The sequence below is a fragment of the Salvelinus sp. IW2-2015 genome, linkage group LG35 (assembly GCF_002910315.2).
Source record: "Salvelinus sp. IW2-2015 linkage group LG35, ASM291031v2, whole genome shotgun sequence".
Classification (NCBI taxonomy): domain Eukaryota; kingdom Metazoa; phylum Chordata; class Actinopteri; order Salmoniformes; family Salmonidae; genus Salvelinus; species Salvelinus sp. IW2-2015.
In genome coordinates this window covers 20,627,965-20,655,876 of record NC_036874.1, presented here as the reverse complement: position 1 = coordinate 20,655,876, position 27,912 = coordinate 20,627,965, and the positions used below count along the sequence as shown (strand labels likewise).

General features: G+C 42.6%; 1 protein-coding gene across 13 annotated transcripts; it reads left to right on the top strand.

Moving 5' to 3' along the window:
- Positions 1-26,679, top strand: LOC111958927 (transcription elongation factor A protein 3). Of its 13 annotated transcripts, none has more exons than XM_023980288.2 (17): positions 2-386; positions 11,013-11,075; positions 11,340-11,445; positions 11,551-11,659; positions 14,289-14,375; positions 14,668-14,751; positions 17,610-17,666; positions 18,006-18,071; positions 21,630-21,698; positions 24,290-24,352; positions 24,515-24,589; positions 24,701-24,858; positions 25,100-25,156; positions 25,358-25,512; positions 25,657-25,803; positions 26,095-26,166; positions 26,317-26,679. In XM_023980288.2, exons 1-17 carry the CDS (start codon positions 306-308, stop codon positions 26,323-26,325), a joined length of 1,458 nt encoding a protein of 485 aa, XP_023836056.1. In that variant the 5' UTR covers positions 2-305; the 3' UTR covers positions 26,326-26,679. The 13 variants fall into 13 exon arrangements, with proteins under 13 accessions (XP_070293611.1, XP_023836056.1, XP_070293610.1 ...); XM_070437509.1 differs by having other exon boundaries at positions 3-386; positions 25,100-25,160; positions 25,362-25,512; XM_070437510.1 differs by lacking the exon at positions 24,290-24,352 and having other exon boundaries at positions 1-386; positions 25,100-25,160; positions 25,362-25,512.
- Positions 26,680-27,912: the final 1,233 nt, after the last annotated feature.

Sequence of the window (27,912 nt, the reverse complement as noted above, 5' to 3'; positions counted from 1 at the left end):
TTCTCTCCAAAGTCCTCTGAAAAAGTTTGCATAGCCCACTGTATTAAAGTAAGATCATATAAAGACGATATTAGTGTCAGACCCATAGAAACGTCTATATTTAGTTGTTGCCATGTGTCTCATGGGCATTTTGACCTGATGGTCAGACGATCCGACAAATGTCGTTCTGCCTGTAACTTAAGGACACGCCTCTTCGCCGAATGGAGTGGACCGCGCCATAACGTAAAGTCCTATCTACGTAGGATGAACATTTACATTTTTTATTATATAGCATTTTACATAACATATTATTGTACGTTTAATCCATGCCAGAAACTATGACGCGAGAAGAGGAGTTAATTCGGATTGCAAAAAAACTGGACAAGATGGTGTCTAGAAATAACACGGTGAGTGTATTTTGACGCCTTGTTTTATGTCGCATGTTTTTCTGTCACCTCGTGCAGTCAAATGTATGAAATCATGTGTAGATACATGCTTTATTTTGAATTTGCAATGACGTATTCCATTTTATAGTTATCTACATTAATACAAAGTTTTACATTTCGAGGTTGTGCTTTAAAACGTTGTGCAAGTGGCAAATGCTGAACGGGTGTTTGGCACAGGATTGTCCAGCTTTTGCCTATTAAGCAAGACCGTGCGATATACACACACACACTGAATAAAATTACTAATGCAAAAGTGTGAGACTTAAAGCATTCTGGTATTCTACAACAACTCCGTGAATGGAACCGAAAGTAAAACAACGCACGGTCGTGACAATGGCGTGCTATGGGGCTGTATTTTGTTAGTATGGGCCAATTGTTCAGTTCTGTTTTGGCGGATTGTAGAATTCAAGTCGTTCACTGATACCTTTAATGATATTCCTTATTAACATAGTAGACTACATAAACACAACTATTTTGACTATTAGGCTACATTACTATTACAAGATTTGTACATAGTCATTATAGTATTACAGTTTGTTATTGATTGTAATTTTGATTAATACCATTGATTACATGTCAATAGTGTGATCACTTAAAAACAGACTGTAGAAACATGTGCAGCTGCTACAGTAGGGCTACTAATTACAGTACAAACCCGTCCTGCAGCATTAATTCAATAATACTATGCTCCCACCATCACCCTGCTCTTCCAAGTCAACACAGGGTACTACACAGAGGTGCAACTTTGGTTTTAGAAGTTGCGGGACCTAACCTGTCTGCGGGTCCTCCCTCTGAATTGTTTTGGGCATCTAGAGCTAATTTTCTGCATTTCTACACAATATAATATTACCCTTTTGCGGTCACTTTGATTGTAAGAATATAATATATTTTTAAACACTTCTACATGAATGTGGATGATACCATGATTATGGATAATCCTGAATGAATAGTGAATAATGATGAGTGAGAAAGTTATAGATGCACAAATATCATATCTCCACTGCGTCTCCAGACTCTGTCACGTCTGTCACATGTGCTCATGTGCTCAGTGTGAACCTGCTTTCATCTGTGAAGAACACAGGGTGCCAGTGGCGAATTTGCCAATCTTGGTGTTCTCTGGCAAATGCCAAACGTCCTGCACGGTGTTGGGCTGTAAGCACAACCCCCACCTGTGGACGTCGGGCCCTCATACCACCCTCATGGAGTCTGTTTCTGACCGTTTGAGCAGACACATGCACATTTGTGGCCTGCTGGAGGTCATTTTGCAGGGCTCTGGCAGTGCTCCTCCTTGCACAAAGGCGGAGGTAGCGGTCCTGCTGCTGGGTTGTTGCCCTCCTACGGCCTCCTCCACGTCTCCTGATGTACTGGCCTGTCTCCTGATTTTTTTTGACCACGTGGACTGGGATGTGTTCCGAATAGCCTCAGACAATAACATTGATGTATACGCTGACTCGGTGAGCGAGTTTATTAGCAAGTGCATCGGAGATGTCGTATCCACTGTGACTATTAAAACCTTTCCTAACCAGAAACCGTGGATTGATGGAAGCATTCGCACAAAACTGAAAGTGTGAACCACTTCTTTTAATCATGGCAAGGCGACTGGAAACGTGACCGAATGCAAACAGTACAGCTATTTCCTCAGCAAGGCAATCAAACAAGCAAAGCGTCAGTATAGAGACAAAGTAGAGTCGCAATTCAACGGCTCAAACACAAGACGTATGTGGCAGGGTCTACAGTCAATCACGGATTACAAAAAGAAAACCAGCCCCGCGACGTCTTGCTCCCAGACAAATTAAAAAAATTCTTTGCTCACTTTGAGGACAATACAGTGCCACTGACACAGCCTGCTACCAAAGCCTGTGGGCTCTCCTACTCCGTGGCCAACGTGAGTTAAACATTATAACGTGTTAACCCTCGCAAGGCTGCAGGCCCAGACGGCATTCCCAGCCGCGTCCTCAGAGCATGCGCAGGCCAGCTGGCTGGTGTGTTTACGGACATATTCAATCAATCCCTATCCCAGTATGTTGTACCCACATGCTTCAAGATGGCCACCATTGTTCCTGTTCCCAAGAAAGCTAAGGTAACTGAACTAAATGCCCCGTTGCACTCACTTCTGTCATCATGAAGTGCTTTGAGATACTAGTCAAGGATCATATCACTTCCACCCTACCTGATACCTTAGACCCACTCCAATTTTCTTACCGCCCCAATAGGTCCACTGACGATGCAATCGCCATCACACTGCACACTGACCTATCCCATCTGGACAAGAGGAATACCTATGTAAGAATGCTGTTCATTGACTACAACTCAGCATTTAACACCATAGTACCCTCAACTCGTCATTAAGCTCGACCCAGCCTTGTGCAACTGGGTCCTGGACTTTCTGACGGGCCGTCCCCTGGTGGTGAAGGTAGGAATCAACATCTCCACCCCGCTGATCCTTAACACTGGGGCCCCACAAGGGTGCGTTCTCAGCCCTCTCCTGTACTCCCTGTTCACCCATGACTGCGTGGCCATGCATGCTTCCAACTCAATCATCAAGTTTGCAGACGACACTACAGTGGTAGGCCTGATTACCAATAACGATGAGACGGCCTACAGAGAGGAGGTGAGGGCCCTCGGAGTGTGGGGTCAGGAAAACAACCTCTCACTCGACGCCAACAAAACAAAGGAGATAATCGTGGACTTTGGGAAACAGCAGAGGGATCACCCCCCCCCATCCACATCGACGGGAGAGTAGTGGAGAAGGTGGAAAGTTTTAAGTTCCTCGGCGTACACAGACAAACTGATATGGTCCACCCACACAGACAGTGTGTTGAAAAAGGCGCAACAGCACCTCTTCAACCTCAGGGGGCTGAAAAAATGTTGGCTTGTCACCTAAAACACTCACAAACTTTTAGATGCACAATCGAGAGCATCCTGTCGGGCTGTATCACCACCTGATACGGCAACTGCACCGCCCTCAACCACAAGGCTCTCCAGAGGGTAGTGCGGTCTGCGCAACGCATCACAGAGGGCAAACTACCTGCCCTCCAGGACACCTACAGCACCTGATGTCACAGGAAGGCCAAAAAGATCATCAAGGACAACAGCCACCCGAGCCACTGCCTGTTCACCCCACTATCATCCAGAAGGCGAGGTCAGTACAGGTGCATCAAAGCTGAGACCGAGAGACTGAAAAACAGCTTCCATCTCAAGGCCATCAGACTGTTAAGCAGCCATCTAGCACATTGGAGGCTGCTGCCTATAGTCATAGACTAGAAATCACTGCCCACTTTAACTTCTCTGCGCTACGGATCCCTTTTACGGGATCACTTTCCTAAACAACCGCTAGAATTGCAGGGCGCCAAATGCATAAATATTACAAAAAATATTTATAATCATGCAATCACAAGTGAAATATACCAAAACACAGCTTAGCTTGTTGTTAATCCACCTATCATGTCAGATTTTGAAAATATACTTTACAGCGAAAGAAATCCAAGCTTTTGTGAGTGTAGCAATCAATGCTACAACAGCTAGCCCCAAATTAGCATGGTCACGAAAGTCAGAAAAGCAATAAAATTCATCGCTTACCTTTGATAATCTTCAGATGTTTCCACTCACGAGACTCCCAGTTACACAACAAATGTTATTTTTGTTCAATAAATATTACTTTTATCACAAAAAAACGCCATTTGGGTTGCGCATTATGTTGAGAAAACAAAAGCCTTCTTCCGTTCGACAAATTCCAAAAAGTATCCGTAATGGTCGTAGAAACATGTCAAATGTTTTTTATAATCAATCCTCAGGTTGTTTTTAACAAACATAATRGATAATATTTCAACCGGACCGTAACCTATTCAATAAGATAGAAAATGAGGAGCCCCTCGCACGCAGGAAACATTCAGAGGACACCTGACTACTTATGAAACATCTCGCTCATTTTTCAAAATAAAAGCCTGAAACTGTCTAAAGCCTGGTCACAGCCTGAGGAAGCCATTGGAAAAGGAATCTGGTTGATACCCCTTTAAATAGAGGATAGACGGTCCAGGATTTTTTTTTTTAATAATAATCACTTCCGGGTTATATTTTCTCAGGTTTTCGCCTGCAGAATAAGTATTGTTATACTCACAGACAATATTTTGACAGTTTTGGAAACTTTGGAGTGTTTTCTATCCTAATCTGTAAATTATATGCATATTCTACGATCTGGGCCAGAGAAAATGTCCGTTTACGTTGGGAACAAAAAAAAAAAAAAGAGATTCTGACCCCTAGCGCTAAGAGGTTTTAAGGAATGGAACACTAGTCACTTTAATAATGTTTACATATCTTGCATTACTCATCTCAAATGTATACAATGTATTCTATACTAATCTACGGTATCTTAGTCACTTAATAATGTTTACATATCTTGCATTACTCATCACATATGTATATACTGTATTCTATACTATTCTATGTTATCTATATAGTTATAGTCTTAATTCATTCCTACTTAGATTTGTGTTTTGTGTATATGTTGTGTAATTTGTTAAATATCACTTGTTAGATGTTACTGTACTGTCGGAGCTAGAAGCACAAGCATTTCGCTACACCCACAATAACATCTGCTAAACACGTGTATGTGACCAAGAAAATTTAATTTGATATAGATAAGGAATAACAAAAATCCAATTATCGAACCCTGTGGCAGGATGTCTTGATCCTGGTTGATGCACAGCAGCTAGCATAATCAAATTGTTCTCTATCCTAAACATAACTATATAACCAATTATATGCATAATCATGAAAACCATAATATTGCAATTTAGAAGGTAATATTTCATGATCAAACGCTTTGGATAAATCAAAAAAAGATGCCAAGAGTGTATTCATTATTGTTCAGGGTGGTAAAAATTTTGTCCACAAGTTGCAAAAGATCCATCTCTGTGGAGAAGTGTTTTTTAACGAAAACCATATTGGTGCTCATATAAAAATATATGATTTTAAATGTTTCAACATTCTCTTATACACCAATTTTTCTAGGATTTTTTAAAAACATGATGGTACAGATATTGGGAGATCATTTGTAAAATATCTTGGATCCCCAGATTTATAGAGGGGGATAACTTTAGGAACAATACCAGTTTGCATAGATTTGGTGAAAATATACGTTAGAGGCTCAATAATTTATTTAAATTTAAACAGAGAAGGGAAATGTTCCTTCATGTAATCCAAGGGATTTCCATCAGTTTTCTCTATTTTCTTTGACAGAGAAGAACAAACATTCACAAAAAAGTTATTAAATTCACATTACATCAGGATCACTATAGGTCTTACTACCAACAATAAATTGAGATGGGATAGTTGTAGATTACTTTTTCTTATTCAGCAGTTGATTGATGATTTTCCAAGTTGACTTTATATTATTTAAGGATTCTTGGAATTAAAATACATTTTTGGGGATGTCCATTTTGGGGATGTTATATATTTTATACATCTGCAAAAGTTAACTTCAGCGCCATCACAGGCTGGTCTTCCCTGGTTGTCTGACTGTGCTGAGACCCCTGTCACCATTTGATTACCTTGGTGTACATTATATTATCCAAGAATAGAATCAATGATTCAATCATTTAAATTACCATTATTCCCAGATCCCAGACTGTAGACTACCCATGAACTCAAGATGGAACTTTGTATCCATTCACTGATTGTTATAATATACTGCAACATTCACCTGACCTCCGTAGACTGGTCTTCCCTGGCTGTCTGACCCTGCTGGGACCCCTGTCACCATCTGATCCTGCTAAGACATGATGAGAATAGTGTTGTGTACTGACTTTGCACCATGACAGTGAAGCCTCTAGAGCTGTTTATTACTGTCAATGGGAAAAGTAGGGAATTACCTAGGGAAACTGACAGATCAATAACGTTTCATTGCTACTATGTTCCGGAGTTCCAAATTAAGCAGCAGCAGCTGAAAAGATGAGCTCCTACAAATATTGAAATTTAAATGTTTTTTTAGAGTAAAGTACATCGAAAAAAAAATCAAAAGAAAACTGCAAACTGAATAGGAGACCAAACAAGCAGCAAACAAAGAAGAAAGGCTTTTGAAAAAGTAACAATTTTTCATAAAATTATACCGTTTTCTTAGCTAGCTAAGTTGTTTACCTGTTGCTAGGCAGTTGCTAGGGACATTCCTGAAAGAAGCTAGCTAGCTAACAAGGAGTGTCTAGTTGGCAGAAGAGAAGAAGGGACAAAGAAGCGACAAAGGACAAAGTGGACAAAATAAGGACAGAAGAAAAGAAAAGGGACATTAAGGTGAAGCAGTCCTCTAAAGACACAAAAGACAATAATACAAGAAACAACACTTCTATTGCCTCTCCCTCTACGATACGCACTCCCGGTTTGTTTGGAGCGAGTAGTTGCATTCCGCTTTGCTCCACAGTAGTATTACAGGTAGTATTACATTTCATTCATTACAGTACAACAGTTTGATTTGTTTGATCTTAGCTGGCTACATAGCCGTCTTTGTATCCAAGATAATTGTGTTAGTCTAGAGTAATTGTCGAGGTTACCTAGCCAGTTAGAGGTTACCTAGCCAGCTACACTTCAAACAAAGTCAACAACGCAGCCACTGCTAGCTAGCCTATTTCACCAGCCAGCAGTACTATATCATTTTAGTCAATAAGATTTTTGCAACGTAAGCTTAACTTTCTGAACATTCGAGACGTGTAGTCCACTTGTCATTCCAATCTCCTTTGCATTAGCGTAGCCCTTCTGTAGCCTGTCAACTATGTGTCTGTCTATCCCTTTTCTCTCCTCTCTGCACAGACCATACAAACGCTTCACACCGCGTGGCCGCTGCTACTCTAACCTGGTGGTCCCAGCGCGCACGACCCACGTGGAGTTCCAGGTCTCAGGCAGCCTCTGGAACTGGCCGATCTGCGGCCAACAAGGCAGAGTTCATCTCAGCCTATGCTTCCCTCCAGTCCGACTTCTTGGCACTGACGGAAACATGGATTACCACTGATAACACTGCTACTCCTACTGCTCTCTCCTCGTCTGCCCACGTGTTCTCCCACCACCCCGAGAGCTTCTGGTCAGCGGGTGGTTGGCACTGGGATCCTCATCTCTCCCAAGTGGACATCTCTCTTTCTCCCCTGACCCATCTGTCTATCCTCCTTTGAATTCCATGCTGTCACAGTTACCAGCCCTTTCAGCTTAACATCCTTATCATTTATCGCCCTCCAGGTTCCCTTGGAGAGTTCATCAATGAGCTTGACGCCCTGATAAGTTCCTTTCGCTGAGATGGCTCACCTCTCACAGTTCTTGGTGACTTTAATCCCCACGTCTACCTTTGACTCATTCCTCTCTGCCTCCTTCTTTCCACTCCTCTCCTCTTTTGACCTCACCCTCTCACCTTCACCCCTACCACAAGGCAGGCAATACGCTTGACCTCATCTTTACTAGATGCTGTTCTTCCACTAATCTCATTGCAACTCCCCTCCAATCTCCGACCACTACCTTGTATCCTTTTCCCTCTCGCTCTCATCCAACACTTCCCACACTGCCCCTACTCGGATGGTATCCCGCCGTCCCAACCTTCGCTCTCTCTCCCCCGCTACTCTCTCCTCTTCCATCCTATCATCTCTTCCCTCTGCTCAAACCTTTCTCAACCTATCTCCTGATTCTTGCCTCCTCAACCCTCCTCTCCTCCCTTTCTGCATCCTTTGACTCTCTATGTCCCCTATCCTCCAGGCCGGCTCGGTCCTCCCCTCCTGCTCCGTGGCTCGACGACTCATGCGAGCTCACAGAACAGGGCTCCGGGCAACCGAGCGGAAATGGAGGAAAACTCGCCTCCCTGCGGACCTGGCGATCCTTTCACTCCCTCCTCTCTACATTCTCCTCTTCTTCTCTGCTGCTAAAGCCAATTTCTACCACTCTAAATTCCAAGCATCTGCCTCTAACCCTAGGAAGCTCTTTGCCACCTTCTCCTCCCTCCTGAATCCTCCTCCCCCTCCTCCCCCTCCCTCCCTCTCTGCTGATGACTTCGTCAACCATTTTGAAAAGAAGGTCGACGACATCCGATCCTCGTTTGCTAAGTCAAACGACACCGCTGGTTCTGCTCACACTGCCCTACCCTGTGCTTTGACCTCTTTCTCCCCTCCTCTCCAGATGAAATCTCCGTCTTGTGACGACCGGCCGCCCAACAACCGCCCGCTTGACCCTATCCCCTCCTCTCTTCTCCAGACCATTTCCGGAACCTTCTCCCTTACCTCACCTCGCTCATCAACTCATCCTTGACCGCTGGCTACGTCCCTCCGTCTTCAAGAGAGCGAGAGTTGCACCCCTTCTGAAAAAACCTACACTCGATCCTCCATGTCAACAACTACAGACCAGTATCCCTTCTTTCTTTTCTCTCCAAAACTCTTGAACGTGCCGTCCTTGGCCAGCTCTCCTGCTATCTCTCTCAGAATGACCTTCTTGATCCAAATCAGTCAGGTTTAGACTAGTCATTCAACTGAGACTGCTCTTCTCTGTGTCACGGAGGCGCTCCGCACGTCTAAAGCTAACTCTCTTCTCCTCTGCTCTCATCCTTCTAGACCTATCGGCTGCCTTTGATACTGTGAACCATCAGATCCTCCTCTCCACCCTCTCCGAGCTGGGCATCTCCGGCGCGGCCCACGCTTGGATTGCGTCCTACTCTGACAGGTCGCTCCTACCAGGTGGCGTGGCGAGAATCTGTCTCCGCACCACGTGCTCTCACCACTGGTGTCCCCCAGGGCTCTGTTCTAGGCCCTCTCCTATTCTCACTATACACCAAGTCACTTGGCTCTGTCAATCCTCACATGGTCTCTCCATCATTGCTATGCAGACGACACACAATTAATCTTCTCCTTTCCCCCTCTGATAACCAGGTGGTGAATCGCATCTCTGCAGTTCTGGCAGACATATCAGTGTGGGATGACGGACACCACCTCAAGCTGAACCTCGGCAAGACGGAGCTGCTCTTCCTCCCGGGAAGGACTGCCCGTTCCATGATCTTCCATCACGGTTGACAACTCCATTGTGTCCTCCTCCCAGAGTGCTAAGAACCTTGGCGTGATCCTGGACAACACCCTGTCGTTCTCAACTAACATCAAGGCGGTGACCCGTTCTGTAGGTTGCATCTCTAACATTCGCAGAGTACGACCCTGCCTCACGCGAGGAAGCGGCGCAGGTCCAATCCAGGCACTTGTCATCTCCCGTCTGGATTACTGCAACTCGCTGTTGGCTGGGCTCCGCCTGTGCCATTAAACCCCTACAACTCATCAGAACGCGCGCAGCCCGTCTGGTGTTCAACTTTCCCAAGTTCTCTCACGTCACCCCGCTCCTCCGCTCTCTCCACTGGCTTCCAGTTGAAGCTCGCATCCGTTACAAGACCATGGTGCTTGCCTACGGAGCTGTGAGGGAACGGCACCTCCGTACCTTCAGGCTCTGATCAGGCCCTACACCCAAACAAGGGCACTGCGTTCACCACCTCTGGCCTGCTCGCCTCCCTACCTCTGAGGAAGTACAGTTCCCGCTCAGCCCAGTCAAAACTGTTCGCTGCTCTGGCACCCCAATGGTGGGAACAAACTCCCTCACGACGCCAGGTCACGGAGTCAAATCACCACCTTCCGGAGACACCTGAAACCCCACCTCTTTAAGAATACCTAGGATAGGATAAAGTAATCCTTCTAACCCCCCCCCCCCCCCTTAAAAGAGTTAGATGCACTATTGTAAAGTGGTTGTTCCACTGGAATCATAAGTGAACTGCACCAATTTGTAAGTCGCTCTGGATAAGAGCGTCTGCTAAATGACTTAAATGTAATGTAAATGTACTGTATACTGACTGTTGGGGGGAAAATAATATCAAACGTTAGCCAACATTTGGCTAGATCTAATGGTACATCAACTGGCGAAAACGAGGCAAGTTAATTTACTTCTGTTGAAACGATTTCCATACACACAACAGCTGTTCGATACTGCTACCTGACAGATTGCTAGGCTAAACTGGCTGTGGTAGCTACTAGCTAGCTAGATAGCTAGCTAAGTTAGTTCATTCCCTTCAGACAGAACTTCAGTCGAGAGGGGATGAAACATTAGCTAACGTTACATGTCAGTTACACTACTAGCTCAGCTCTGGGAATATAATGTTTTCCTTTCTGTTAAGTCAAACAGCAGTTACCATGCCAGCTACATCAGTCAAATAAAGATTAGCCAGTTTCTGCCCTACTTGCTTTTACAACTTAGAAAAAAGCACAACACACACATATAACAGCTGCCTCTGTTCGCATGCTCTGTGGTCTCCGGACGGTCCTAAATCCAGCCGGTTGAAACCACCAAACAGCCAACCCGACCACTCTGAGTTGTCCGCATGGTCCTAAAGCACACCGGTGCCACTTATTTTTATTTATTTATCACAATGCAATGATAAAACTGGGGGGTGCCAAAAATGCAATTTCAGAATGAGGGGTGGGCCGCCCCCAGTGAAAGTTGCACCCCTGGTACTACATATGTAATGAAAATAAATAATTCTGCTGCTCTCCCTGTTGGCTACAACTTCCAATACCATCATCTCCATGTTTGTGTACATAGGAGGGTGCCCTGGACCTGCTGAATGAACTGAAGAGCTTCAACATGACGCTGAAACTTCTGCAGGTAGAGGACCTTCAACAGGAAAATCCCACTCACCTGTTATGTATCATTTAGGTGTACAGAAGTTTCATATTTTAGGCTACTTCTACGTTCAACATTTAAATATTATCAAATGCATGGGGAATACAGTGCAGTCAATTTCCCCACAAACACGGAATGGATTATATAGTTATGCCTACTCCAAATGATAAGTGTGAACTCATTATAAAATTGTAAACTCATTATTTCAAGGATCACATGCAACAAAACATTCTCTCTGCTGAATAGGAAACGAGGATCGGCATGTCTGTGAATGGAATCAGGAAGCACTGCACAGACGACGTGGTCGTTTCCCTGGCCAAGATCCTCATCAAGGACTGGAAGAGACTGCTGGGTAGGATTGTAGGAGACTGTCTTTTAGAACGTGGAGCTGTCTGGAGTTGCGTTTTACAGTTTACACAGTACCTAGAGACAACATTTTACCCTCTTTTCCCCCTAGATGCTGCACGTACTCAGAGTACTGAGAGGCCCAATGAGATGAAGAATGGGGTTGACTCCAACAAAGCCACAGGGTCCCCAGTCAGGTCCCCTTTAGAGAAAGACACCAGGTAGGTGCATACACACACACTCAAACCATTGCCTGCGTGTGAAGGCAAAAATGTAAACATAAGAAAGGGGAAGATATGGTATCTGGTGTGGTCTGTGTTTTTTTGCTATAGTCACAAGAGGCTGGATGTTTCTGATTCAGATCCTCAATCTGAAAAGGAAGAACAATGTTGAACACAAAAAAAATGACGAGAAAGCTGTTGACCTTTAAAAAGAGCAATATACAGAGGCATTCAAAAACAAACGGCATGCAGAACAATCCAAAAATGGAAAACATATAGAAGATGCCAGAAAAGAAAGACCTGTAGAACACTCCAAAAAAGAACAACACTTAGAAGAACCCAAAAAGGAGAGACACTTCGAAGGATCCAGAAAAGAAAGACATGTACCTGTACATGACACAAAAAATGAAAGACATGTGCAAGAACCCAAGAAAGAAAGACATTTTGAAGAACCCAAGAAAGAAAGGCATTTAGAAGAACCCAAAAATGAGAAACACACAGACGAACCCAGAAGGGCGAGTTTTGCAGATGAAACGAGAAATGAAAGACACACAGAGGAATGCACAAAGGAGATACCATTGTACGAACCCCCACAAGAGAGACCTGTTGAAAACCGCAGACAAGGGTTTGAGAGGTGAGAGGTGCCTCTGTTAAGTTGTTTCCATACAGTCTAGAGAGGACAAGTGCTGGGCCTCAGGGATGTATTGTGTTTTCAGGAGAAGCGTCTTGGATGATCTTTACCCCTCTTGTTACTCTCCTCCTTCGGCCTCCCCGACCACCCCGTCTTCCTCCCCCTGTCAGACGTATGTCTGAGGAGGTGAATAAACGGGTGAAGAAAGAGGTGAAGAAGGAGAGAGAGAGGTCAGGATGGATAGATACTCTAGTGTCAACGCATGGAACTTTTCTGAGAACACTATTACTTTCAGATGCTTTGGTACATTACTGAATGAGTGGTTTGTACAGATATATAAGGCTACAGCTTGAGATGTTTATATTGGAAGCCCTTGAGATGGATTGCACACTAACCTTGTTGTTTCACTGACTTGTTCATACAGCATACCACTGGGCACAACATGTAATTTCAACGTAGAAATTTGGGTAATATTTGGTTGAGACGTTGATCAATTAGATTTCAACCTTTATTCACCCACTCAAAAAGTCAGACGGAAGTTTGTTGAATTACAAATGCGTTTTCACTGTGCTTGCAACCATCTAAAAGCATATCTATATTCCAATGGGGAAACAATGTCAGATTTTTGGTTTAGTCCTCATCTATATGTGTTAGCAGTGTACTTTCAACCATTTTAAAAGCACCACAAAGTTGAAAAGGGGAATACAATGTCAGATTATTGGTTTAGTTCTCATCTAAATGTGTTATCAGTGTACCTTCCTATCAGTGTACCAGATATTTAGTATTTATACCTAAACGTAATGTTTTATCACTGTGCTTCATCTAATTGCACTACCAAATTACCTGGATTGCAGTTGAGATTACATTAAAAGTACATAGTGCAAGTGTACCAATGCTTTAGATATTCTGCACAGATTATTATAGCAATTGTGAAGATCTCCACAGAACGACAACTTTTGCACGCTATCTTGAACATGCACACGTTCTATGATTACATAAGAAGACATTTATAGTTACAGTAGGCTAACTTCAATGTGGCCCTTTCCTGCAGTCAAATGACCTAGTGGCCAAATGGGTGGAATATTATTCATAATTTCATAATTAATAAACAAATAAAATAATGTATCCGGTGTTTCTATGTCAAACGGGTTTGTTATAGTTCAGTCTTCTGTGATGTATATAAAGTGTAATATTGGAATGCAAACTAAACATTTTATACATCTCTATATCTGATATGGTACATGTCTTCTTTTTTTTAAGCCCATAACCATGTGTGTGAGGTGTATACTTTTGTTTCAAAGTATATTTGAAACACTCTGTGTGACCCTGTTTAGCCCACTGCAGTAAAAAGTTAAGGTTGAATAAATACTGTTACTTTAGTTTGTAAAATTGCCTTAACTTTATGCCATTTACTGTATTACAAAAGTCATATTGAATTGTGTTTGGTTGTCAACACAATCAAATATCAACATTTAAAGGATATACTGTATAATGCTTGGATGGTTTCATCTGAGCCACTGGCCTAATCCTATTCTTTAACGTTTTATTTTTTATTTAGTTGGAGATGTGAATCCAACATAATTTCTTAACTTGACGACACGTTATTATGCAATTTATTGTATTGCAAAAGGGATATTGAATTGTGTTCGATTGTCAACTCAACCAAATATCAACATTTGAACATCAACATGTGTCTTTTGTGCCACTGACTTAGTCTGGCTTTAATTCCAGTTTGTTTACAAATGAATAATGTATATGTTGGATTCATTTCTCCATTTCAACCAAGAATCAAAGTTAAAGATTACGACTAAATCAGTTTGTGCCCAGTGGGTAGTGACCTTGAAGAGTGACTTACCCAGCACCCACTTCTGCATGGAGCGCGGTGTGATCACGGTCAATACATGCTTTCCTTAATCATTCGATTTGTGCTAGTTGTATTAGTTTTGGAAAGCATGGTTTGACTCAGATTTCATTTGGAATATTTCAATTTCCATTCAGGAGAGATTCTTCAGACACTCTGTCTCCTTCTCATCCTCGTCCCACCCCTCCGTCCAGATGTCACTCAGTGAAGGAGAAGAAAGAGAGGTCAGAGGGCATGCTGTTTGTGAATAGACTGAGTTGTCTATTTTGGTCCATAGTTTGTGATAGATCATCACTTACCTCTGTTTTATCAGACACAGTGAATTATGCCCTGAAATCACTGTTTTACGGTTTGTTTTGTTATCATAGGTTGTACTTTATACAGCACAGCAAAGTCAAAATCATTGCAACAATGAGCATGTTCCTCGTTTTTTGATGATAAACTCTCAGCGATACACAGAAAATGACAAAAGTTTTCAGAATTGCAATAGATTTAGTCTGTTGGTTTTTCATTTAGGAAAAAAGCTCCTCCTGACCCTAATGCCCCACTTCCTCCTCATCCTTATCCTTCTATGCCCACTGCAGCAGAGGTCAAGGAGAGGTCAGTCACTTCTCTTCTGTCAAACAAGACATATTGGACTACAGTATAAATTGTCCTTCCTGTATTATACTTTTGCTAAAATTTGTATTCTATTCTACTGAGCCATTTACTTTATGTTCGTTCGTATTCTTATCTTTTATTACTTCTTATAGTTGTTGCATTGTCGAGGAGCAACCTGCAAGCAGTGATGGCAAAAGTACGCAAATGTCATACTTGTGTAAAAGTAAAGATACCGTAATAGAAAATGACTCAAGTGAAAGTCACCCAGTAAAATACTACTTGAGTAAAAGTCTAAAAGTATTTGGTTTTAAATATACTTAAGTATCAAAAGTAAATGTAATTGCTAAAATATACTTAATTATATTTACTTGAGGCGGCAGGTAGCCTAGTGGTTAGAGCATTGGGCCAGTAACCGAAAGGTTACGGAAAATGGGTGTCAAGGAAAATGTATGGAGTAAAAAGTACATAATTTTTTTTAGGAATGTAGTAAAGTAAAAGTTGTCAAAAATATAAATTGTAAAGTACAGATACCGCAAAAAACTACTTAAGCAGTGAATTTTAACTTAAGTACTTTACACCACTGCCTGCAAGTAAGCGTTTGGTTGGATGGTGCATGTGTATCCCCTATATACGACTAAATCTTGAAAAGTGTGCTACTATACTATCGATAGTAATGATGGATAGTAGTGATGATCGAAAAGAGCCTCCGCGGATTTCTGTGGTTAGAAAAGAGACTCCAGACCCAATGCTCCTTTTGCACCTCTTCCTCTCCATCTCCATCCTCCCCCTCCTGTGAAGCGCCCGTCAGTGGAAGTCAAAAAGGAGAGGTCAAGGTCGCTTTGATGTTGCATGGTTGTTTTTTTGTGTGGTTACTTTTGAGTGTCAGCAATGTTTGTTATCTGTGACATTGTTGAACTGCTCCTATTGACAGATATGCTAAATTGATTATATTCATTCCGACACCACGCATTTTTGTTGCTTTTCCTTGTGAAGTTTCAAACATCACTTTCTTTGCTGTTTGCTACCCAGAGAGGAGTTGTCAGATTACAAACCCGTTTCTCTGAAGGTGATGTCATCTGACCATGTGAAAAAGGATGGGTCTGGGATCTGTAAATCATACTACCTCATTCATGTTGAGTGTGCTCAATTGTGTTTAGCCTTTTCAGTACATGTTCCTAATGTCATGATAAATATAGTATCCAACAGTCATTTAATAGTTCCTGTTATATAGTGCCTTCGGAATGTATCCAGACCCCTTGACCTTTTCCACATTTTGTTAGGTTACAACCTTATTTTTAAATTGATTAATAAAAAAATTCTTCTAATTTCTCTCATCTCAGGGTAACACATTACCCCATAATGACTAAGCAAAAACGAGTTTAGAAATTATCGCTAATTTATTAAGAATAAAAACAAAAAAATATCAGTATTCAGCACTTTTGGCAGTGATTACAGCCTCGAGTCTTCTTGGGTATGACGCTACAAGCTTGGCACACCTGTATTTGGGGAGTTTCTCCAAGTCTTCTCTGCAGAGCCTCTCAAACTCTGTCAGGTTCGATGGGGAGCGTCGCTGCACAGCTATTTTCATGTACTAGAGATGTTCGATCGGGTTCAAGTCCGGGCTCTAGCTGGGCCACTCAAGGACATTCAGAGACTTGTCTCGAAGCCACTCCTGCGTTGTCTTGGCTGTGTGTCTTGGCTGTGTGCTTTGGGTCGTTGTCCTGTTGGAAGGTGTACCTTCACCCCAGTCTGAGGTCCTGACTAGTCTCCCAGTCCCTGCTGCTGAAAAACATCCCCACAGAATGATGCTGCCACTACCATGCTTCACCGTAGGGATGGTGGCAGATTTCATCCAGACGTGACGCTTGGCATTCAGGACAAAGAGTTCAATTTTGGTTTCAGCAGACCAGAGAATCTTGTTTTCCCATGGTCTGAGAATCTTTAGGTGCCTTTTGGCAAACTCCAAACGGGCTGTCATGTGCCTTTTTTTACTGAGGGGCTTGCGTCTGACCACTCTACCATAAAAGCCTAATGGTGGAGTGCTGCAGAGATGGTTGTATTTCTAGAAGGTTCTCCCATCTCCACAGGAACTCTAGAGCTCTGTCAGAGTGACCATTGAGTTCTTGGTCACCTCCCTTGACCAAGGCCCTTCTCTCCCGATTGCTCAGTTTGGCCGGGTGGCCAACTCTAGGAATAGTCTTGGTGGTTCCAAACTTCTTCCGTTTAACAATGATGGAGGCCACTGTGTTCTTAGGGACCTTCAATGCTGCAGAAATGTTTTGGTAGCCTTTCCCAGATCTGTGCCTCGACACAATCCTGTCTTGGAGCTGTACAGACATTTCCTTCGACCTCATGGCTTGGTTTTTGCTCTGACATGCACTGTCCACTGTGGGACCTTATATAGACAGGTCATGTCTAAAAGTGCCCAAAAGAAAGGCAGGTCATGCCTTTCCAAATCCTGTCCAATCAATTGAATTTACCACAGGTGGACTCCAAGTTGTAGAAACATCTCAAGGATGATCAATAGAAACAGGATGCACCTGAGCTCAATTTCGAGTCTCATAGCAAAGGATCTGAATACTTATGTAAATACGGTATTTTTGTTTTGCAAACATTTCTAAAAACCTGTTTTCGCTTTGCCATTATGGGGTGTTCTGTGTAGATGGCTGAGGAAATTGTTTTATTTTATCCATTTTAGATTAGGGCTGTAACAAAATAAAAATTGGAAAAAGTCGAAGGGTTTGAATACTTTCATGACATTCTCTAAATGTGGATGATGATGATATAATTTTGATAAATTAGATGAAGATTATTATGACAACAGTTGCAAAGCACTGCTAAACGTTCTCCTTTTGCAGAAAATACTCCGATAGCATAGTGCCCAAAAGACCATCTGTTGATGCCAAGGAAGAAAGGTTGGCAAGCCATAGTGCACAGGAGCATGCATAATTATACACTGCATGTGGGCCTATGTGCTTGTTTGAGTTGAATCCCACTGACATGAGTTGTGGTTGTATATTTGGTGATATTAGAGAGTTGTGTGTTAACCCCTTCATTGGAGCAGAGGTCTTCATAGGGAAATACTGTATGTGTGCATATTTATCTGTGCTTCGCCACCTTGTCATGTTATCTGCCCTCTGCTGGTGAAGCTGTTTAATCAAGCATGCCTGCTCCCTGAATGCCGTGTGCTTTTTGCCAATCAGCAATGGCTGCAATACATGCAAATATTACATAAAAAATGTTTCCTGTTTTAGAAAGGATTTGTCAGATTCCAAACCAAAACCTGCTAAAAGGCCAAGTCTGGATGGCAAGAAAGACAGGTCTGCATAAGCAGCATCATATTATGTACCCAATAATTGGTGGATGTACAGTCGTGGCCAAAAGTTTTGAGAATGACACAAATACTAATTTCCACTAAGTTTGCTGCTTCATTGTCTTTAGATAATTTTGTCAGATGTTACTATGGAATATAGTATAATTACAAGCATTTCATAAGTGTCAAAGGATTTTATTGACAATTACCTGAAGTTGATGTAAAGAGTCAATATTTGCAGTGTTGACCCTTCTTTTTCAAGACCTCTGCAATCCGCTCTGGCATGCTATCAATTAATTTCTGGGCCACATCCTGACTGATGGCAGCCCATTCTTGCATAATCAATGCTTGGAGTTTGTCAGAATTTGTGGGGTTTTGTTTGTCCACCCGCCTCTTGAGGATTGACCATAAATTCTCAATGGGATTAAGGTCTGGGGAGTTTCCTGGCCATGTACCCAAAATATCGATGTTTTGTTCCCCAAGCCACTTAGTTATCACTTTTGCCTTATGGCAAGGTGCTCCATCATGCTGAAAAAGGCATTGTTCATCACCAAACTGTTCTTGGATGGTTGGGAGAAGTTGCTCTCGGAGGATGTGTTGGTACCATTCCTTATTCATGGCTGTGTTCTTAGGCAAAATTGTGAGTGAGCCCACTCCCTTGGCTGAGAAGCAACCCCACACATGAATGGTCTCAGGATGCTTTACTGTTGGCATGACACCTGACTGCCGGACAAGCTTTTTTCCGGTTGCCCCAAACAATCAGAAAGGGGATTCATCAGAAAAAATGACGTTACCCCGGTCCTCAGCAGTCCAATCTCTGTACCTTTTGCAGAATATCAGTCTGTCCCTGATGTTTTTCCTGGAGAGAAGTGGCTTCTTTGCTGCCRTTCTTYACACCAGYCCATRCTCCAAAAGTCTTCGCCTCACTGTGCGTGCAGATGCACTCACACCTGCCTGCTGCCATTCCTGAGCAAGCTCTGTACTGGTGGTGCCCCGATCCCGCAGCTGAATCAACTTTAGGAGACGGTCCTGGCGCTTGCTGAACCTTCTTGGGCGCCCTGAAGCCTTCTTCACAACAATTGAATCGCTCTCCTTGAAGTTCTTGATGATCCGATAAATGGTTGATTTAGGCGCAATCTTACTGGCAGCAATATCCTTGCCTGTGAAGCCCTTTTTGTGCAAAGCAATGACGACGGCACGTGTTTCCTTGCAGGTAACCATGCTTGACAGAGGAAGAACAATGATTCCAAGCACCACCCTCCTTTTGAAGCTTCCAGTCTGTTATTCGAACTCAATCAGCATGACCGAGTGATCTCCAGCCTTGTCTTCGTCAACACTCACACCAAGAGAATCACTGACATGATGTCAGCTGGTCTTTTTGTGGCAGGGCTGAAATGCAGTGTAAATGTTTTTGGGGGATTCAGTTAATTTGCATGGCAAAGAGGGACTTTGCAATTAATTGCAATTCATCTGATCACTCTTCATAACATTCTGGAGTATATGCAAATTGCCATCATACAAACTGAGGCAGCAGACTGTGAAAATTAATATTTGTGTCATTCTCAAAACTTTTGTCCACGACTGTACTAAACTTCACTCTAAAAACACTTATTGACCTCACTTTTAAACCTGTATGAAGTGAACTTTGAAGGAAAATAATTAAATCAAGAAATATTGTAATTTGTAAAGCTCTTTTCTCACACCCAAGCACAGATTCTTTTTTTATTATATAATAATAAAAGCAGACCTCAATCAATGCTATATACAGGTGTTGTCCAATCCGTTGAACAGAATTAACATTGGTCATTGAAAGCTCTTCTGAACAGCTCAGTCATTTAGCTGTGCCTTAAGCAATGCCAGAGACTCTACAGCCCTGGCAGTGACTTTAAGTGCATTCCACATAGTCACCCATAGTTTTTTGTCTGCTGTGGGACTGCTGAAAGGAGATGGACCTGTAGGAGCGAAGGGAGTGTACGACGAAGTCAGACAGATACTTGGGTCCAGAGTTGAGGATAGCTTGGTAGGTGTGAAACATAATTTTAAAGTCAATGCGTGAGCATGTGGGGAGCCAGTGGAGGTTGAACAGAGCTGGAGTGATGTGCTCATGGGGGAAGTGTGGTTGAGGACACATGCAGCACAGTTCTGGACATATTGTAGCCTTCTTAGGCACTTGTCAGATTGTTCAACCAACACGGTATTACAATAGTCCAGACGGGATAAGATAAACGTGTGGATGAGTTGCTCAGCTGGAGGCTGTAAAAGCGTAGGTTACATAGGTCGTAACCTGGCAATGCTTCATAGATAGAAACATTTAACTTTGGTAACACTTCTGATGTGGGCCTCAAACGAGAGCTGACTGTCAAATATCACACCCAGATTGCGGACCTCACTGGAGGGTAGGACCTTGACACCATCAATATTGAGGCCGTAGCTGCTGATTTAGTCGATGATGCGAGTGCCAATCAGGAAGACCTCTGTCTTTTTGCAGTTTAACTGCAGGAAACTCAGCTGTAACCACGCTTTGATGTCCTGCAGGCAGCTGACCAGGAATGCAGTGGCATTGGCAGTGTTTGTGGAGATATACAGCTGAGTGTCGTCAGCATAAAAGTTAAAGACCAGTCCATGTTTCCCAGTGGCAGCATGTAGATCTAAAACAGTAGCTGCCCTAGGACCGAGCCTTGAGGGACCCCCTGGCGGATCAGTGAGATAGGACGTGAACCAGTCCAGGACAGTGTCTGACAGGCCCGGTAGCTTCACAATGCCATCCAGCAGAATGGCATGGCTGACCGTGGCAAATGCTGCATTGAGGTCCAGCAGTTTGAGGATGCTGGCAGCCCCAGAGTCCGCATTCATGAGGAGGTCATTGGTGACCCTTACCAAGGCAGTCTCTGTGTCTGAAACCAGACGGGAAGGGCTTGAGAAGGTTGTGATTGGCAAGATGTTGTTGGAGTTGGCTAGACATATCATGTTCGAGGAGCTTACTCAGCAAGGTCAGGTTGGAGATAGGCCTGTAGTTCTGGAGGTTGTCAGGATCAGATCCAGGCTTTTTAAGTACTGGTGTGAGTGCGGCGAGTTTGAGATGTGGAGGAATACATCCAGTGGTTAATGGATGTGTTCCTTGCTTAACCGTGCTTCTACACCTGCATTACTAGCTGTTTGGGGTTTTAGGCTGGGTGTCTGTACAGCACTTCGAGATATTAGCTGATGTACGAAGGGCTATATAAAATAAAATTGATTGATTGATTGATTAATGATTTCTGTAAAAAAGGCTCCAGAACAGATAACTAGGACTTGACAAGTGAGGTGGGGATAGGGTCAAGTGAGCAAGTGGTGGGCCTCATTATTCTAACCAGCTTGGTTACATCAGCTGCAGGGAGCGTAGGACTGTGTAGATCAACTACAGGGGCTGGAGAGGACAGGATGGTGTTATTTTAGATTTTCAATTTTGCTTTGGAAGAAACAAAGGTATTGATTGCACCGTTCTGGGGAGGCTGAGGTAGCAGAGTTGTTCACAGGCTGAAGGAGCTTGCTCAGGTTTTCCTCTCTCTCTCTCTCGTTGTTGTAGAAAGGACTCCACTGACTCCAAGCACAGTCTTTCTGTGAAACGTCATTCGACTGACTCCAAATCAGACAGGTAGGTACTGGCTCTCATTCAGATTCATTACTATGACTGACACTTCTCTGGTCATTACTGCTAAATGCCTTAATATGTTGCCATGAGCTATCCAGTGGGCGAAGTACATCCGTCAGCATCTAGTTTTAATTGATATTCGATTGAATTTCAAATAACATGACATCAATATTAAATCAACATAACAAGTGAAAAGGAGTGGGAAAGTACTCAATTGTCATACTTAAGTAAAAGTAAATGCTAGTAGATTATTATTTTTTTTACGGACAGACGGGGGCACACTCAAACACTCAGACATGATTTACAAACGCAGTATTTGTGTTTAGTTAGTCCGCCAGATCAGAGGCAGTAGGGATGACAACGTATTCTATGTGCGTGAATTGGACCATCATTCTGTCCTGCCTGAGCATTCAAAATGTAACGAGTGCTGTTTGCTACCAGGGAAAATGTATGGAAGTTAAAAGTACTTAGTTTCTTTAGGGATGTAGTGGATTAAAAGTAGCAAAAAATATACCAAACAAAAATATAAACGCAACATGTAAAGTGTTGGTCCCATGTTTCATGAGCTGAAATAAAAGATCCCAGAATTTTTTCATACACACAAAAAGCTTATTTCCCTTAAATTGTGTGCACAAATTTGTTTACATCCCTGTTGGTGAGCATTTCTCCTTTGCCAAGATAATCCTTCCTCCTGACGTGTGGCATGTCAAGAAGCTGATTAAACAGCATAATCATTACACAGGTGCACCTTGTGCTGGGGACATAGAAGGCCACTCTAAAATGTGCAGTTTTGTCACACAACACAATACCACAGATGTCTAAAGTTTTGAGGGAGAGTGCAATTGGCATGCTGACTGCAGGAATGTCCACCAGAGCTGTTGCCAGATAATTGAATGTTCATTTCTCTACCATAAGCCACCTCCAACGTCATTTTAGATAATTTGGCAGTACAACCAACTGGCCTCACAACCGCAGACCAAGTCTCACCATGTGAGCCCAGGACCTCCACATTCGGCTTCTTCACCTGCAGGATCGTCTAAGACCAGCCACCCGGAAAGCTGAGGAAACTGTGGGTTTGTACAACCAAAGAATTACTGCACAAACTGTCAGAAACCATCTCAGGGAAGCTCATCTGCGTGCTCGTCGTCCTCACCAGGGTCTTCACTTGACTGCAGTTCGGCATCTTAACCGAGTTCAGTGGCAAATGCTCACCTTCGATGGTCACTGGCACGCTGGAGAAGTCTGCTCTTCACAGCTGAATCACGTTTCAACTGTACCGGTAAGATGGCATTGTGTGGGCGAGCGGTTTGCTGATGTCAACGTTGTGAACAGAGTGCCCCATGGTGGCTGTGGGGTTATGGTATGGGCAGGCATAAGCTACGGACAACTAACACAATTGCATTTTATCGATGGGAATTTGAATGCACAGAGATACGTGACGAGATCCTGAGGCCCATTGTCGTGCCATTCATCTGCCTCGTTTCAGCATGATGATAATGCACGACCACATGTCGCAAGGATCTCTACACAATTCCCTGGAAGCTGAAAATGTCCCAGTTCTTCCTTGGCCTTCATAATCACTAGACATGTCACCCATTGAGCATGTTTTGGATGCTCTGTATCCATTTCCCGCTAATATCCAGCAACTTCGCACAGCCTTTGAAGAGGAGTGGGACAACATTCCACAGGCCACAATCAACTCTATGCGAAGGAGATGTGTCCCGCTGCATGAAGCAAATTATTGTCACACCAGATACTGAATGGTTTTATGATCCACTCCCCTACAATTTGTTTAAGTTATGTGACCAACAGATGCGTATCTGTATTTCCAGTCATGTGAAGTCCATAGATTAGGGCCTAATTTCTTTAGATGAACAGTAACTCAGTAAAATATTTTACTAAGTTGTTTCATTTATATTTTTGTTCAGTGTATACATAGTAAAGTATAGATACCACCAAAAAGTGACTTATGTATATTTACTTAAAGGAAATTATTTCAAATTATGTATCCTGAGAACTTGATTGCTGACATACAAATTATTGTGGGTCTATATCAACAATGGACTAAGAAATCTAGCCCGTATGATGATTTTGGATCATATGATGCTCCGTTTTGCAACTTTCAATAATCAATGAATCAATTTCAGTAATCTTGTCCTGTAGGAAGCATTTTGCATCATATGAAGCCAAATGCATTTCTGTATTTTGAAAGTTAGGTAACTTGATTGCTTTCAGAATAGAGCAATCTGGCCTGTAATGATGCATTTTGTGTCATATGAAAGTTACGTATCTTGAAAACTTGATTGTTGACATGCAAAATATTTTGGGACTATATCAACAATGGACTGATGAAACAAATACCAAAAGACACATTTTGGGGTGTAGTTTTCCTTTAAGTACTTTACACCACTGCAAGCGAGCCATGTCATTGCATTTTAGTTAAAATGTTGATWAAAAAAAATACAATTTCCGTGTACGTTTTCCACATTTCCACATTTTTAAAACTTTTATTTGTTGAAATGACATTGAATCAATCAGTGGGTAGTAACCCCTTCTCTCTTTCAAATTGTCAATAATTTACTACCTCTCTTTAGGAGGGACTCAATGGGTTCCAAGACTAGCAGCTCACCCTCAGCTAAGAAGCTCCCTAGTGAGACGTAAGAGTGCCCCTTTCTTATGCATATAGAAAAGCTAATTTCCTTTTCTTATTTATTTTACTGCGTCATTAAGGCTTTTTTATTTACTTTGCATAATGGAGCGCATTAAGATACGGATGTTTGTTCACTCCATTGCTTTTTCTGTCTCTGTGTTTGTTTCAGGAAAGAATCTCATGGCTCCAAGTCCTCTCACCCTGGCCCTCTGCAGAGAAAGTCCTCAACGGACAGTATTGAACGGTACCCTTTTTAACTGGAAAATACTATCTACTGTACTACTGAAATCATTATGGATCAGATTTTAAACTCTTGATTGACGTATATGCTGTTTGGCTTGTGTACGATGACCAGGAGAAAGAAAGAGATGCCAAAGATCCCCACCACCCCCGCCAGTCCCATGTCCCCCTCCTTCAGCTCAGCAGGGGTTCCCCTGTCCCCTTGCCTGGCCACTGGAGAAACCATCAGGGACAAATGCATCGAGATGCTGGCTGCAGCTCTACGCACAGATGGTGGGGAAAAGACCAGCCACTAACTGAATGGATCAGAGTACAAGTACAGACACTCACAGAGATACAAGTAACAAGAGATCAATCTGCACATAAAGTGACTCAACGCACATTCATTCACACACACAGTACAGTATGGAAATTAACGGTTACATTAAATTAATAGCGGTTACATTACACACAGAATGATAGATTTTGTAGATGAAAAAGAGTAAACGTAATACCCTCAGTTTTCTCTCCTCAGATAACTTCAAAGAATTTGGGACAAACTGTGACTCAATGGCAGCAGAGATTGAAGATCATATCCTTTTAAATCTGCTTGTGGTTCTGAAGTATTTTACCAATTTGGGTTGGTTTCAATTTGCAGTGTGTTTGCAGAGCTGCCATTTGCTCTCTTGGCTTTGAATATAACACATTTTATATTTGTTTGAACTTTGATTGTCACCGTTAGATATTTCAGCCAGGTGGTGATGAAAGCTTCCTTAACTGTCCTCCGCTGCACATATTTACAAGGAGATGGGAGCCACAGATATGAAGTATAAAAACAGGGTGCGGAGCCGCATCAGCAACCTGAAGGACTCCAAAAACCCTGGGCTGCGGAGGAACGTCCTGGCTGGAGGCATAGAGCTGAGACGCTTCGCCATCATGTCTGCTGAGGTACTGTAAACTTCTGTCATATCAACCCATGACCCACCCCTGCCTCTAACATATTCCTAAGATGTTGTATTAAAGAGAGAGTCAAGCACCTACCAAAACATTGAGTAGACAAATTTCCCTCAGAGATTTTGTCTGTCTGTCTAGGAGATGGCTAGTGATGAGCTGAAGCAGCTGAGGAACAATCTGACTAAGGAGGCCATTAGGGAACACCAGCTGTCCAAAACCAGCGGTACCATTTCTGATCTGTTTCAGTGCAGCAAGTGCAAAAAAAAGAACTGCACCTACAACCAGGTAAACATACTATACTCTGCATACACACCATATTCTGCATATTACAAGGTATATACTATATTTTACTTAAACAGATACACACGGCTCACTGCTCACTGCACTGAAAACATACATATGCTCTACATACTGACCCAATATCAGTTTTATATTGTACACTCCTCCAGTTACATTTTATACAGTGGAGACAGCCTGTGCTGTTGAATGAAAGCTGCCTTCGTATTAACTGTGTGTGTGTGTGTGTGTGTGTGTGTGTGTGTGTGTGTGTGTGTGTGTGTGTGTGTGTGTGTGTAGATGCAGACCCGCAGCGCTGACGAGCCTATGACCACTTTTGTCCTCTGTAACGAGTGCGGGAACCGCTGGAAGGTGAGACATTTCCCTCACCAGTTCAGATAAAGCCCATTAAAATAGATAACGCTAGCCCAGCACATACAGTGGTGTCTCTGAGGCATAACAATGGTCCACAGACATAAATAATCTATCCATTTACTAATATTAATTTGTTTTCTATTCCAGTTCTGCTGATGTGGCCCAGCTCCAATGACGATGTTGCAGACCACATTTTTTCTATGAGGGGTTATAATGTTTAGCAATGAGTAATTTTACAAAAACAAAAATGAATACTTACAATTTACTTTTTAAGATGGGCTCCCGAGTGGAACAGCGGTCTAAGGCACTGCAAGAGGCATCACTACAGTCTCTGGTTCAATTCCAGGCTGTATCACATCTGGCCGTGATTGGGAGTCCCATAGGGCGGGGCACAATTGGCTCAGCATCGTCCGGGTTTGGCCGGGGTAGACAGTCATTGTAAATAAGAATTTGTTCTTAACTGACTTGCCTAGTTAAATAAAGGTTACATTTCAAATATGGTGCTTTTAATGGGGGTTGCATTTTTTTTGTAAGAGGCAGGGGTTGAGACAGTCTCCAGATTGATGGCAGTGTCATTTAATCTGTCCTGGTTGGACACATGGTGCTGAGGAGATTGAATGAGTAAACAGTATTGAAATTATGCTAATTAATACAAAATAATGTCTTTGTCAAATTGTGTTTGAACTACCGGTGAAATGGAAAGTCAATATACTGTACCACTAAGAGCAGCCACAAGATGGCGAGGAAGAGTAATTTATACTGTAAGAGCTCCCACTTGCAAATGACATATCATTTAGGGAGTGAATGTTATTTACAGTACCAGTCAAAGGTTTGTACACACCTACTCATTCAAGGGTTTTTCTTTATTTGAAATGTTTTCTACATTGTATAATAATAGTGAAGACATCAAAACTATGAAATAACATATATGGTATCATGCAGTAACCAGCATTTTTTTTAAACAAATCAAAATATATTTGAGGTTCTTCAGAGTAGCCACCCTTTGCCTTGATGACAGCTTTGCACACTCTTGGCATTCTCTCAACCAGCTTCATGAGGTAGTCACCTGGAATGCATTTCAATTAACAGGTGTGCCTTGTGCGTTTGAGCCAATCAGTTGTGTTGTGACAAGATAGGTCTATCTTCTGTATACCACCCCTATTTGGTAAAAGACCAAGTCCATATTATGGCAAGAGAAGCTCAAATAAGTTCATTAGAGTTAACTGCACCTCAGATTGCAGCCCAAATAAATGCTTCACAGAGTTTATGTAACACATCTCAACATCAACTGTTCAGAGGAGACTGACTGCATTAATATCAGGCCTTCATGGTCGATTTGCTGCAAAGAAACCACTACTAAAGGACACCAATAAGAAGAAGAGACTTGCTTGGGCCAAGAAACATGAGCAATGGACATTAGACTGGTGGAAATCTGTCCTTTGGTCTGATTAGTACATTTTTTAAATTTTGGTTTCAAATGCAGAGTTGGTGAACTGATGATCTCTGCATGTGTGGTTCCCACCGTGAAGCATGGAGGAGGAGATGTGGGGGTACTTTGCTGGTGGCACACTGTGATTTATTTAGAATTCCAGGCACACTTAACCAGCATGGCTACCACAGCATTCTGCAGCGATGTGCCATCCCACCTGGTTTTCCCTTAGTGGGACTATCATTTGTTTTTCAACAGGACAATGACCCAACACACCTTCAGGCTGTGTAAGGGCTATTTGACAAAGAAGGAGA